This window comes from Sylvia atricapilla, chromosome 3 (assembly GCF_009819655.1).
Source record: "Sylvia atricapilla isolate bSylAtr1 chromosome 3, bSylAtr1.pri, whole genome shotgun sequence".
In the NCBI taxonomy this organism is placed as follows: domain Eukaryota; kingdom Metazoa; phylum Chordata; class Aves; order Passeriformes; family Sylviidae; genus Sylvia; species Sylvia atricapilla.
In genome coordinates, this window is record NC_089142.1 from 95054316 (window position 1) to 95068762 (window position 14447).

Genomic DNA, 14447 nt, shown 5'->3' on the forward strand with positions numbered 1-14447 from the left:
AAAAAGATATACAGCAACTCCATATGAAGCATCTTTAACCAGCTCATTCTGTAACACCACGTTTATTTACTTAAAGCACGTGAGCCAAGATCCAACCCAGTATCTGCTATTCTATTCCAACATGGACAATAAAAAGTAGCTGTATTTTGGTTTGCTTCATGGCCGATCAATGGTCAGCTCAGTCTGTGAACATTTCTGAAATTATTCCAGCGTGGCATCAGTGGCAATTTTAACAGATGATTGCATAACACAAGCACGAAGCACACGAGCCTTTCCTTCCAGTGTTTACTGAGGCAGCAGGAAACAGGCACCTGCACAAGTGACTCCACACAAGGCTCAGGGGAGGAGCTTTCTTTTCCTCCCCAGTTTACCAGACAAGTGTATCCTTTGCACGAACAAAACAGCCTGTTGGGCAACAGCAAAAAATCTTAAGTGAAGTTGTAGTTGATAGGATGCTTACCTTTATCTTCTTCTATTGTTGAATGTGTTTAAATGATTAGCTCGACAAAGCAAGGGAAAAAAAAAACAACAAGTCCCCTTGGAATAAAAATCCAGGTTTTTTTGTTTTTGTTTTAATTTACCTAAACTTGTATTTTTAATATATGCAACACTTTGCTAAGCCTTTTCAAGTTAAATTTGAAATTGACAACCTAGATTAACTTTTATACAAATGAAACATACTATTTTAAATACAAGGTGGTGAGTTACAGGTTTTTTACTTAAATTAAAGACATCTAACTTCAAAACTGGATTAAAGTCCCAGCATCACATCATGATTTAGAAATGTGCACTGCTTGCATTTTCTGAAGGAAGTAAATTCTCTTCATTTAAAATGTTACCGCAAAAATGTTTTTCTAATAATAATCCTACACTTTATTGCAGCAAATATACTCACAGAAAATATTTTGGTTAGTTCTGTTAGAATTAAAATATGGCCAAAGTTAAAACAGCATTAAAAACTTCTTTGCTCTATAAGTAAGAAACAAAAAAAGACAAGGCCTACAGCCTCCACTAAAATCCTTCACCCCACACATTGAAGATGCCAGAGGCACCTTTTCAAACACAATTCGTTACCCAAAACCTGATAGATTTCAAGGAATTCTTGAAAATTGTACTCAACACTTGAAACATTCAGTTGTGACTAAAATAATTTGTTAACTCAAATGTACTTTGTTAAATGAAAATATTTGATATATATGTTTATTTCCCTAAGGTAGCCATCACTTCTAACTAACAACTTTTAAATACTAGTAGAAGTCTTCAGACAAATGAAGCATAGCTTTAAAAGAAAGAAAATGGAAGGTTCTCATCCTCAGGTAAATATTAAAAAATACTTAAGAGTTTTGACATGTGCTTTCTGCTATTTCTACAACTGCATAAAAATGAACAGTGTAAGTTTAGAACTAAAGTTTGATTTGAGAGCACATTAACATCTTCTCTGCTGAACTTATTAGTAAAAAAAACCCTTGACTTTATTTTTTCCCTACAGAGTAAAAATATAAAAAGAGATTAAAATCTAAGTTTTTAAACATGCAACCTTATTAAGCTACTGTTTGAAAACAGTACCTTCTGTCAACAGAAGAGTTTTTAGCAAAGCATTCCCTCATAAAAAGCACAGTTTACTCGCTTCTAATTTAAAATAATTCTGCAGAAGTTGTAGCAGCACTTCTCCCCTTTCAAACAAAAATGCACCAAGAATTTCTGCTTCAAAATCACTAAGTTACAACCTTATGTCTAAACCACTTTGGGAACTCTCACTTGATGGCACTTATACTTATTTACCCTGAAGCAGGAAAACAGCTCTGGCAGCAAAAAATTACAGGCACAAATCCAAAAACTTTCAATGAATCTAAATGAGCATTATTTTGAAAAACACTTGCTTCTGCCTCAATGACTGAATAAGCAAATATAAAAATAGTCCAGAAGACAACCCACTCATTAAAAAGGAACAGCAGCACATTTTGGAACATGCATCTTCTTTGCTTCTATTATTTTGGTAGTTTCACAACATACCAAATATTTTCTCTTTATGGCTGCCATTTGATAAATCCATTCCAATAAAATATCCAAGTCATTTTACACAGATGCCTTTCATGTACTATCAAATAAGAGAAAAATATTTTCATTTCTTTCAACATCTACTTTTAGAAACACAAACGCATTCCAATCCTTCGCTTTTATCTTCAGAATTATAGAGATACTAACAGAAGCCTTCTGCTAACTATTATACTTATTAACTATGATAGAATCCCTCTTTTAGATACAGATGATACCAAAGAAAAGCCATGTGGAACTTCGAAAAACGCATTTTTCAAAATCTTTTAGAGTTACAGAACAAGTAGCAGCAAAAAACCTGGTTTTTTTACCAAAAGTTTTGCACACAGAAGTTTTAGCGGCAAATTTAACTAGCTGAACACACAATGTACTTTTAAAAGTTTTTAACAATTGTTGTGTCATCTTCTCAACAGGACAAAGACTAATGGTTTTTAAGCAGGGAATAGATTTATATTGTATATTCGGAAGAAATCTTTTTTATGACAAAGAAGATGAGGCGCTAGAACAGGTTGCTCAGAGAAGCTGTGAATGCCCAGTCTCAGGAGGCGTTCAAAGACAGTCTGGATGGAGCTTTGAGCAGCCTGGTCTGGTGAGAAGTGTGCTCATGGCAGAGGGGTTGGGCTAGTTTAACTTTAAAGGTCATTTGGAACACAAACCATCCTATGGTCTCCCCTCTTCTAATTCCCCCACAGGCATTTTAAGCTTTTAAAATAAGCACCTTGATGATTTCTCTTAAAGCTCTGTCCACAGCTGTGAGGATTTTCACAAGCATCCTCATTAACCCCTCCGAACACTTTCCTTCCCTGCTGTTGGCAGAAACCAAAACGCCTCAGCCAGAAATAGTTTGTATATACTGGCAGGTTTGTATCTATATACTCACACACACACAGTGTACAGTTAACACAGAATGCAATAACAACCACACGAAACAGTGTTTCAATTCCCTGTGGTTTCTACCCTGGGCATGGATCTGTTGAGAAGGCAGCTCAGCCTGCACCGTGTACTGCTTCACACAGCACAAACCTAGTCCACAACTTCAGACTATAACTGCTTTAAGATTTGCTGCAGTTTAATTGAAGCTGCCAAGCTAACCTTTAGTACACTTTAAGCACGTTCTGCATTCCTAGATAACCTTGCATGCACAAGGTGCGCTGTCTTTATGAGAGCGTCTTCACACAACCGCACTCTCAGCAAGAAACCTACAAACTTTTAAAGTTTGGGGCACGCAGGGTCAGCAGGCAAAGAACTTCACCTCCACACTGCGGGGTGAGGAGTGACACCTGCGAACAGCCGGGCACCCGAAACTTCTGGCCAAGTCTGACCGCGCGGCTGAAGATGTGGCAGCTGCGGCGAGACCCCCCCCGCACCACGGGAGCGGCCCGAGCACTCGGCGGACGCGGCCACCCGTGAGCGGCAGGCCGGGGGCAGGGCGGGGGCAGCGCGGCGCCGAGAGCGCGGGGCCGCAGGGACACCCCCGAGCCGGGCGGGCCCCGCACCGGGGGCCGCACTCACCGCTCTCCTTGCCGGCCGCGGCGCTGCCCTGGCGGCGGTGGGGACTCAGGAAGTCGCGGGCCAAGTCCAGGTCCTGGAAGTGGGCGAAGGGGACGAGGGCGCAGGACATGCTCCCGGTGCCGGTGCTGCCGCCGCCGCCCAACCCGGAAACGCTCGGCCACTTCCCCCGGCCCGGCGCGGCCCCGCGCACGGCGCATGCGCCGCTGCCGCGCCACCGGGGGAGGGCGGGGCCGGGTGGGGCCCGAAGGGGCGGGGCTGAGGGATGGAGGGATGGAGGGACGGAGGGACGGAGGGAGTGGTGGCTGCGCCGCCTTCCCGGGCAGCCCGTTCCAATGTTCAGTCGCGCTTTCTGTTCAGAAGTTCCTCCCGGCGTCCAGCCTACCCTCCCCTGGTGCAGCTTGAGGCCATTTACTCTTGTCCTGTGGCTGGCTGCCTGGGAAAAGAGGCTATCGCCCACCTTCCCACAGGCTCCTCTCAGGTAGCGGTAGAGAGCTATGAGGTCACCCCTGAACCTCCTTTTTTCCCAGGCTAAACACCCCCAGCTCCCTCAGCTGGATTTCACCATCCAGGCCTAATGACGAACCAGCATGCCCAAAACCCCGATGCTACTTTGATGAATAGAAAACACCTTTCATGGTTAGTGAGAACAGGGTTTCATTCAGTCTTGATTGCTCTTGCAATTGCTCTTTTATTGCTCTTGCAAATACTAAGTTTTTCTTTAGATTTAATGTCAACCCATTTCTATTCCTCCTCTGGACACGGTGACATCTGAGTGACAGCAGCAATGATGATGATTGAGATTCGCTGTGGAGTGACATTGGCACAATGCTGATAGCTGCCCTGCGGCCTCCAAAACCTCTTCAGGTAAAGAGACAAAAGAATGTGTGGGAAGAACACCAAGGGCTGCTTGGGATGTTTTCTGGGCCCCGAGGAAACACGAATTCCCCTCTGCATAAGACTTGCTGAATTTTTAAATGGATCTTACTTGGCTAGCTTTTATGCACACACACACAGAGACATAGATACACACGTACATATAAGATTTATCTTCCTTGTTTTCTCACAGGGCTCTTTTATGTGACAGATACCAATGTGTGTCTTATGTAGCTAAAACCAGAAATAACAGAATGTCCAAGTTATTCTGCAAGTTTAGTTTGTGGTCTAGGTCTTCTGCATGGTCTTTCTAGGATTAAACAAATTTTTACTGAGAGAAGTTTCATGCCAAAGTGGGCTCCAGTTGGATTGTCCTAAAGGCAGAGACTGTAACAGGTTATAAACTCCAGAAAATTTCTTGTGAGGTATGCAAAGAAACTGCCTTTAATTTACCCTGACAACTTTTTAATGTCTTCAGCTGTTCTGTTTTGTTGTTGTGATGTACTGGTTTAAAACACAGCAGGAAAGTCAACACCACTGAACTGCACCTCCTCCTCCACCCTCTTCCAACAAGCGACAACGCACTTGGAGACACCACAAGCAGGAATCACAATTTTACTGAAAAACTTGTAAGAAAGGCAGTACCAATAAAAGAGGGCACAAAAGAGGCAATACCCACAAAAGGGTATTCAGCATGGAACAAAACCAAACACGCCCCAAAGAAAGAGAGTGTAGCATTGTTTCTTTTTGCTAGCTTAAATATAATTGCTTTGATATAGTGCACTATGCTGTCCTGTACCAGACACTACTAGTAGTTTTAACTTTTATACTGGTTAAGATATTTCATCTAATAATGTGCCAGAGTGAATAATCCATCCTATATAAATACACCTAAGGTGGCAGCAATGGGGCTCTACAGTGGCTATGGCAGCTTTGTCTGGGTGCTAAGCAGCCACGCATTCCCAGACCCTTCCATGAGCCCAGCAAAAACATGAGAAGCTTTCTTCTTCCAGCACTGCAGCTTTCCTGCTGAAACCACAGCCCCACAATGAGGTAGGTGGTATTGAATTAAGAAGTGCTAGAAAGTCCATCTCTTTTCCTTTGTACCCAGGACAAGTGGTCGTGGCTCAGTAATTTTGCTCTTGGCAACTATTTGTGTTTGCATTTCAAATCTGTGGCTCCTCAGGCAGTACACAGGTTAGACTTGAATTTAAGCAGATGAATAATCCTGTGGTTATTCAATACAGAGTTGTTCAATCCTGTTTTGCTGAACACGTGTAGAATTACATGATGTGAAGCAATAGGAAGGATACTCTTCAAAAACAAGGTCACAGTGTTTTCCCACACAATGTGGAAGAAGTTGAGACAAGAGGCTGATGAATTTGCAGATGCTCTAAATAAACTTGTAAAGCCTGTAAAGGAAATTATTTAGTGGCATTTTAGAATGGTAACATGCACAGTCACTAGTAATGTCAACTGAATTAATAAAGAGTGTGCAAGAAATGAAATTAACAATACAGTTTGTTATTCTTTAATGAAGCTTTCATCACATTATGAAAATTTTCCTCATTAAAGAACAGTGAACAGTGTTAGACTGTCATATCCCTGCCTGGTTTGCTGTACATGAAGAAGTCAAGAACTACCAAGATACCAATGAAAGCATAAAATAAGCCAATGAATACTCAACAAATAAGCTGATATTTCAAGACAGTCTTGAGTACAAATAAACTCATATTAACACTTTGGCCACAGAATAAACATTCATGTGTTTGTTATAACTTCAATAGTTCCTAATTTTAATGATTCATTATATGTATATGGATGGCAACAGAAGACAAAACTACTTTGAAAACCATCTGCCATAATTTTAGGCAAAGTTCCTAAGGACATTCAGACAAACACTCAATAGCCAAAATTAACAATACATTTCCAGTAAGAACAATAACTTGCATTGACATACATCCTTCCAGAAAAAGGCCTTATTGCAGTTTACAAAAATGCATAATCATACAGATTTCCACTTTATGAAATGCAGGTAATTATTTGTTTGGGGTCAACACAAGAAATGACGAGGGAAAACCTTCAAATGAGAGAGAGCATGTTTAGGTTACATATTAGGACAAAATTCTTGATTGTGAGGTTGCTGAGGCACCAGCATAGGTTGCCCAGAGCAGCTGTGGGTGGCCAATCTGTCAAAGTGTTTGTGAATAAGTTTCTGAGCAACAGGGTCAACTGCCAGCTCTACCTCTCTCCCAACAGTAGGGGTTTCAGACCTAGAGGATGTCCAAGGTCCCTTATGCCCCAAGCCATTCTATGGTTCATTGATTCAGTGCTGTTCCTCCCGCCATGGGCCCCCATGCCACATATCCCCACAATGCCCAGAACATGGAACTCACGCCTCTGTGACAACAGCCCTGGTTCCTTCAGCACAGGACACTGTGGCTGTGCTGCTTCACACAGCCCTCAGTGCTGGCAGCTGACTCGTGCCTCTGGCAGCCATGAATTGGCTCGGCCTCCTCGTCCTGCTGACCGTGGCCAGGCTGGCCAACAGCATACAGAACACCTGTGGGTAAGTGGCCCCAGGCCCTGGGAGGGAGCCACGGCAACACTTGGGGCCTTCCCTGGAGGGGGCCCACCTGTCCCCCATGGCCGGGCCACAGCTTCCCACCCGCCATGGGGAAGCCTCGGTTCCTTGGACAGACACACATCCCATGGGCTTCCCTGGCCTGCTGTGTGTGCAAGCCCTTGTGGGGAGGGCAAAGGGCTGAGCTTCAGCCTGAGCCACAGCAGGACATGCAGCAGCAACATGGAAATGAATTTCTGCTTGCAGATGGACCTGCGGCCTCCGACCCATGGTGTCTGACTCTATACCTCAAGACTACGGCATGACACGCATCGTGGGTGGTACAGGTGCCAAGCCAGGGGCCTGGCCCTGGATCGTCAGCATCCAGCACCCCTGGGTAGCAGGGACGGGCCATTGGTGTGGAGGGTCTCTCATCAGCATGCAGTGGGTCCTCACTGCAGCCCACTGTTTTGACCACATCAAGTAAGAAGGAGCAGGGAATGGGAACATTCCCAGCACACCAGCAAGTGGCCTGTCAGCAGCACCACCTGTGACTCCCATCCCCTTTCCTCTCAGGCAGCCCAGATCCCACACTGCTCACAAGAAGCCTGGGCTTGTGCCAAGGCTTCCTAGCAGCTTCCAGCTTGACATTTCCCCAGGCTAATGTGTGTTAGGGCACTCACACCTGCCAGAGCACTGCTCCCTCTCTGCCTTGCCAAGCAGAGGACTGGTAATGGCTGGGCTGCTGTCGCACACAGCTCTGCTCCCTCTCTGCCCTCTCTCCATCTGCCTTCTAGGAAAATCAGCATTCTGAAGGTGGTGATTGGGGCCACTCAGTTGACTCAGCTGGGCCCTGAGGCACAAGTGCGTCGCATCAAGAACCTATTTCGCCATGAAAACTATAAGAGAAGTGATATAAGTAATGATATTGCCTTGCTGGAACTGAACGAGCCTGTCGACTGCAGCCCCTACATCCAGCTGGCCTGTGTGGCTGACCCGATCCTAAGAGCCTCAGAGCTGCAAAACTGCTGGATTGCTGGCTGGGGTGTCACCATAGAAGGAGGTGAATTTCCCAATGGGTCTTCTGCCTGCAGAGCAAGCTCAGCACCCTGGGGAGGTGGCATGCACTTCCCCACAGCAGAGGCCAAAGCTAGGCTGCAGGATGTACCCCTGTGCAGAGATGGGCCTGGACTGCTCCCCAAAGGCAGGGAGCAAGGGACACAGTGCCCCAGTGACTCTGCAGAGGGAAACCCATCTAGGGTAGGATATCCCCTCCAGAGAGGGGAGGGGGAAAACTGGCAAGAAGCTACATGGGGCTCATTCCTTTCTCTGCTCACAGGTGAAAACACAAGTGATACCCTCCAGGAGGCCAAGGTCCAGCTCATTGATCTCCAGCTCTGCAACAGCAGCTTCTGGTACGCAGGGAAAATCCACTCCCACAATATCTGTGCTGGTTACCCACAGGGCAACATCGACACCTGCCAGGTATGAACATGCCACGAGCCTCTCAGCCCCCAGCAGCACCAGCAGCCCTGGCAGCACCGACCCAACACAGCCCAGGGCCTGCTTTGCCTGGCCACTCAGTCACCCTCCCAGCCCCAGCTCCCTCCAACTGCTGAGGGGGCTTCCCACACACTCCCCATCCACTCCTGCTTGCCCAGTGCCCCCCTTGTGACAGAAAGCCCAGCCAGTGCTCTTGGCAGTGCAGAGATCCAGGTGCCAAACATCCATCCTCTGCACATCCAGGAGCCTTGTGCAGAGAGGACAGAGAGAGCCCTACCCTACAGGACCCCAAGCCATTCAGAGCCAAGCCTCTGGAGGCTCCAGGCCCTGAGCAGAGCCTTCCTCTGCCTGGAATCCAGCTCAGGCAGGGGCTGTGAGAGAGGAGGAGACAGCCCCATTGCTGGCAGGGGCCACCAACAGCACTCTAATCCTCTCTGCTCTATTGCAGGGTGACAGCGGTGGTCCTCTCATGTGCCAGGACAACAACGCTGATTCCTGGTGGGTTGTTGGAGTGACCAGCTGGGGAACAGGCTGTGCCAGAGCAAGGCAACCTGGAGTCTACACCTCCACTCAGTACTTCTATGACTGGATTCTGGCACAAATGGGACTGAGCCCATTTGGAAGTGCTTCTTGAGCTCCAGGGTGGACAGGATCCCAGGGCAGGCTGCAGTGCACAGCAAGTGTTTCCTGCTGGGGCAATGCCTGCTGATCCAAAGGCAGCCTCGGTGTTAAAAGCCTGCTCTGCCCTGCCCATAATCCTTTCCTGTGTGATGACTTAGAGGTCATGACCAGAGATGACTTAGTAGTTGAAGTAAAGCTTCCTATGGTCACAGGAAACCACTTTTTCAGTGCAATTCCAACTCCTGGGCAAAGCTAGGACTACCACAATTGGCACCTGCAGAATGAGCCTGACGCCAGACCTGCCAGGCACAAACAGAGTGGCTCCAAAGAGCTCCAAAGTGCCTGGTCAGAGAGGACAGTGCTCTGAGCCACCATGGGCTTCGGGAACCTGGTACACCAAGCCTAGGAAGGGGATAGGACAAAAGCAAACACCTTGGGGACACTGCTCCCATGTCCATGGGCTGATGATTTAGGGCCTGGTGTCAGCCTGGGCCAATAGAACAGATCTGGGAATGTCCCAGGCATTCCAAGGGAAACTCCTGGCTCCTGACTGGACTGCCAGTGCCCTAAGGCAGAGCCAGAGATCACAGGTAGTAAAGGGGGATTGATGTGCCAGGTGGTCACACTTCACAGATACTCAAAGGAAGAACTGGGGGCATTCTGGGGAGAGGAACCTGGCAGAAACAGTAGGAGAGCACACCAGGAAGGCCGTGGAAGGCCAAGGTGAGTGTGCCTGGACACCTGCTATACCAAAGCTGCTCACAAATGCTCCAGCAGTGGTGCCCTAAGGTCCCATCTGGACTGCCTAATTGCTGAGGAAACCCTTCTGTGACTATTCAGGAGGCACAGGTGGCGCCAGCAAGCTGATGGACGCCCTGTTTGATTCCCTACCCACATCACTCTCACCCAGTCAGAGTGGCTATAGGTACCCATTCAACATGGGGATTCCCCCAGCAGACTCACAGATGTCACATTCCATAAAGAGTCACCAGCTCCTGCTGCAGCACTCAGTGTCCATTCCAATCCCTGGCCTGTGCCACAGCTCCCTGTTCCCTCTGTCATGCAAAGGGTACAAAGTCTCTGGTTCCAGGCTTCCACCAGCCAGAGCTCAGTCTGCAGCTGGCACTGCAGCTGCACACTCAGCTCCCTGCCCCAAATGGATTCCTCAGCAGCTGCCTGCCCCAGACACTGCACAGCCTCATCCTGCAAGAAGAGGGGCCTAAAGAAAGCAGCAGAGAGCCTTCTTACAAGGGAAGCCCTGAAAGGACAAGGGGCAATGACTACAGTGACAGAAGGTAGCTTTAGATGAGATGATAGGAAGGAATTATTGACTGTGAGAGTACTGAGGTAAAGGCATGGGTTGCCCAGAGCAGCTGTGGATGCCTCGTTCCTCAAAGAGTTCAAGGACAGCTTCTGAGCAAGGCTCTGGACAACTATGCAAGCTATCTCTTCATGCCCAAGGCAAGGGGGTCAGAGCTATGTGATTTCCAAGGTCTGTTCCACCCCACCCCATTCTATGGCTCATGGATTCAGTGTTTCCCCTCCCCCAGTGGGCCCCATTTGCACAGGCCCCCACAGTGCCCTGAACACGGAACCCACCCCTCTGTGACATCAGCCCCGGGGACGAGGGCACCACGGGCAGCGCGGCTGCTGTGGGCACTGCGGCTGTGACTGTGCTGCTGCACGGAGCCCTCAGTGCTGGCAGCTGACACGTGCCTCTGGCAGCCATGAATTGGCTCGGCCTCCTCATCCTGCTGACCGTGGATGGGCTGGCACATGGGATATGGGAAAACTGTGGGTAAGTGGCCCCAGGCCCTGGGAGGGAGCCACGGCAACACTTGGGGCCTTCCCTGGAGGGGGCCCACCTGTCCCCCATGGCCGGGCCACAGCTTCCCACCCGCCATGGGGAAGCCTCAGTTCCTTGGACAGACACACATCCCGTGGCCTTCCCTGGCCTGCTGTGTGTGAAACCCTTGTGGGGAGGGCAACGGGCTGAGTTCGGCCTGAGTCACAGCAGGCCACGCAGCAACATGGAAATGACTTTCTGCTTGCAGAGGGATATGTGGGCTCCGACCCATGGTGTATGAGTATGAATTCATGGATCATGATGAAAACAAAACACGCGTTGTGGGTGGTGCAGATGCCAAGCCAGGGGCCTGGCCCTGGATCGTCAGCCTTAAGCATCCTGGGATACCAGGCACAAGACATCTGTGTGGAGGGTCTCTCATCACTGCAGATTGGGTCCTCACAGCAGCCCACTGCTTCGACCCTGTCAGGTAAAGAGATGATAGAAACTGGGACATCCCCACAACGCCAGTAAGTGGCCTGTCAGCCGCACCATCTGCTACTCCCACCCCCTTTCCTCTCACACAGCCCAGCTGCCACACTGCTCAAGAGAAGCCTGAGCTTGTGCCAAGGCTTTCTAGCAGCCTCCAGTTTGACATTTCCCCAGGCTAATGTGTGTGAGGGCACTCACACCTGCCAGAGCACTGCTCCCTCTCTGCCCTGCCAAGCAGAGGTGTGGCAACTGCTGGGCTGCTGTGGCACACGGCTGGGCTCCCTCTGAGCCCTCTCTCCATCTATCGTCCAGGAAAATTAGCATGGTGTATCTGGTGATTGGGGCCACTCAGTTGACTAAGCCAGGATCTGGAGCACAACTGCGCCGGATTAAGAAGTTAGTGCTTCATGAACACTATAATAAAAAAGACAAAAGTAACGATATTGCTTTGCTGCAACTGAGCAAGCCTGTTGACTGCAGCCCCTACACGCAGCTGGCCTGTGTGGCTGATCCCACACTAAGCTTGTCAGAGCTGCAGAACTGCTGGGTGGCTGGCTGGGGTGCCACCACTGCAAGAGGTGAGTTCCCAAAAGCAACTCCTGAGCCATCCACAGCACACTGGGGAGAGGGGTTGGGCTTCCTCAGAGAAAAGGCCAAAGTCAGGCTGCAGGGTGTACCTCTGTGCAGAGATGGGCCTGGCCCCTGCCCCAAAGGCAGGCAGCAGGGGCACAGTGTCCCAGTGCTTCTGCAGAGGAAAAGCCAAACCTTAGAGAAGGGATCCCACCAAGCAGTGGAGCACAATTGGCAAGAAGCTAGATGGGGCTCATTCCTGTCTCTGCTCACAGCTCAAAACTCAAGTGATATCCTACAGGAGGCCAAGGTCCAGCTCATTGATCTCCAGCTCTGCAACAGCAGCCACTGGTACGCAGGGAAAATCCACTCCCACAACATATGTGCTGGTTACCCACAGGGCAACATCGACACCTGCCAGGTATGAGTATGTCACAAGCCTCTCAGCCCCCAGCAGCACCAGCAGCCCTGGCAGCACCACCCCAACACAGCCCAGGGCCTGCTTTGCCCGGCCACTCAGTCACCCTCCCAGCCCCAGCTCCCTCCAACTGCTGAGGGGGCTTCCCAAACACTCCCCATCCACTCCTGCTTGCCCAGTGCCCCCCTTGTGCCAGAAAGCCCAGCCAGTGCTCTTGGCAGTGCAGAGATCCAGGTGCCAAACATCCATCCTCTGCACATCCAGGAGCCTTGTGCAGAGAGGACAGAGAGAGCCCTACCCTACAGGACCCCAAGCCATTCAGAGCCAAGCCTCTGGAGGCTCCAGGCCCTGAGCAGAGCCTTCCTCTGCCTGGAATCCAGCTCAGGCAGGGGCTGTGAGAGAGGAGGAGACAGCCCCATTGCTGGCAGGGGCCACCAACAGCACACTAATCCTCTCTGCTCTATTGCAGGGTGACAGTGGAGGTCCTCTCATGTGCCAAGAGAAAGACAGTGACTACTTCTGGGTTGTTGGAGTGACCAGCTGGGGAAGAGGCTGTGCCAGAGCAAGGCGGCCTGGAGTCTACACCTCCACTCAGTACTTCTATGACTGGATTGGGGTTCACATCGGCCTGAAGACAATCGAAAGTGCTTCTTGAGCACCTGGATGGGGAGCATCAGGGGTGTGCTGCAGTGCACAGCAAGTGTTTCCTGTTGGGGCAACGCCCGCTGATCCAAAGACAGCCTCACAGTCAAAACCCTGCTCTGTCCTAAGCACACTCCTCTCCTTTGTGCATGCTGACGCTCGATTTAGTTGTTGAAATAAAGTTACCTTTGTTCACAAGGAACCATCTTTTCTGTGCAATTCCAACTCCTGAGCAAGGCAAGAATTCTGTGCTCTGGAAACTACAGAATGAGCCTGAGGCACAAAGGGACAGAGTGGCTCCAAAGTGCCTGGTCAGAGAGGACAGTGCTCTGAACCACCATGGGCTTCAGGAACCTGGTACATCAAGCCTAGGAAGGGGATAGGACAAAAGCAAACACCTTGGGGACACTGCTCAAATGTCCATGGGCTGATGATTTAGGGCCTGGTGTCAGCCTGGGCCAAGGGAACAGATCTGGGAATGTCCCAGGCATTCCAAGGGAAACTCCTGGCTCCTGACTGGACTGCCAGTGCCCTAAGGCAGAGCCAGAGATCACAGGGAGGGGTCAAGGAAGATGAGATGGCTGTAGAAGTCTTGGCCAATGGAGAGAAGGAGCAGTCAAAGATCCATCCGCACAAACACAACCTGCAGGTTGCTGTGCTTCTTTGTCTGAGTGCTGCACATAATCACCACAGCATGGGCAAGAACCTTCTTATCTCGACTCACTAATTAACAAATTATCTACAAACTATAAAAAAAATACCCTCCCTAATTTTATACCCTTTCAATCAAACTTTGGTAGTGGGAGCAGGGGGAAATTGTAGAGGACTCTAATGCCTTGGGGAAGCCAATATGCCAAGGACATTCTCTTGTGTCTCAGGCCAATGGAGTCCTGTTCCGTGGCACGTGGCACACTTCCCTTTGTGTTAATCAAGGTGGGCGGTGCTGAGAACAATCACTCCACATCTGTACTGGCTGCTGCCACCCTGGCTTAAGTCAGGGGCTGCCTGCTCACTAAAGACATTGAGTCCAAGAGCATCACTCAGGGCAGGGAATAGCCATTACCCTCACTAGTGAGCAGACAAGCTCAGAGCTGCCCAGTCACCCTGGCACAACCTTATTGCTCTATCTTTGCAAAATTCTGCTGCCCATAAAAATTTCTGTCACTGTTGTACCACCTCAACCACAAGTATCCTCTGAACTTTGACAAGGATATTTCCCATCATATCAAAAACCAGGGATGTGAAACTCCTTTTTGCATGCCAAGAAGGAACTTCCACCCCCTTCTGTGTGTGCTCTAGCACCCATTGTGTGGCACAAGGTGTCCCTCCCTGTGCCTGTCTCCAAAGAGCCCATCAAGCAGAGACTCAAGCCCCTCCACGTCACAACTTATGGGGGCCTCCACAACTCCTCT

At 49.3% G+C, this 14447-nt stretch overlaps 3 protein-coding genes across 4 annotated transcripts in view; 2 read left to right on the forward strand and 1 right to left on the reverse strand.

The window, feature by feature from the left end:
* RAB3GAP2 (RAB3 GTPase activating non-catalytic protein subunit 2) overlaps positions 1–3761 on the reverse strand; it is a 43427-nt gene extending 39666 nt beyond the window's left edge. For both annotated transcript variants that reach the window (XM_066316221.1, XM_066316220.1), the window contains exon 1: positions 3568–3761. In XM_066316221.1, coding sequence (XP_066172318.1) covers positions 3568–3676 — 109 coding nt within the window. In that variant the 5' untranslated portion in view covers positions 3677–3761. The remainder of the gene's footprint in view (positions 1–3567) is intronic.
* A 3177-nt stretch (positions 3762–6938) lies between these two features.
* Positions 6939–9140, forward strand: LOC136358562 (acrosin-like). The gene is made up of 5 exons (XM_066314439.1): positions 6939–7009; positions 7271–7486; positions 7801–8066; positions 8343–8488; positions 8955–9140. Exons 1-5 carry the CDS (start codon positions 6939–6941, stop codon positions 9138–9140), a joined length of 885 nt encoding a protein of 294 aa, XP_066170536.1.
* Positions 9141–10854: 1714 nt separating this feature from the next.
* Positions 10855–13048, forward strand: LOC136358483 (acrosin-like). The gene is made up of 5 exons (XM_066314374.1): positions 10855–10925; positions 11182–11403; positions 11718–11983; positions 12251–12396; positions 12863–13048. The coding sequence occupies exons 1-5, from the start codon at positions 10855–10857 to the stop codon at positions 13046–13048; spliced, it is 891 nt and encodes a 296-aa protein (XP_066170471.1).
* The last annotated feature ends 1399 nt before the right edge of the window (positions 13049–14447 follow it).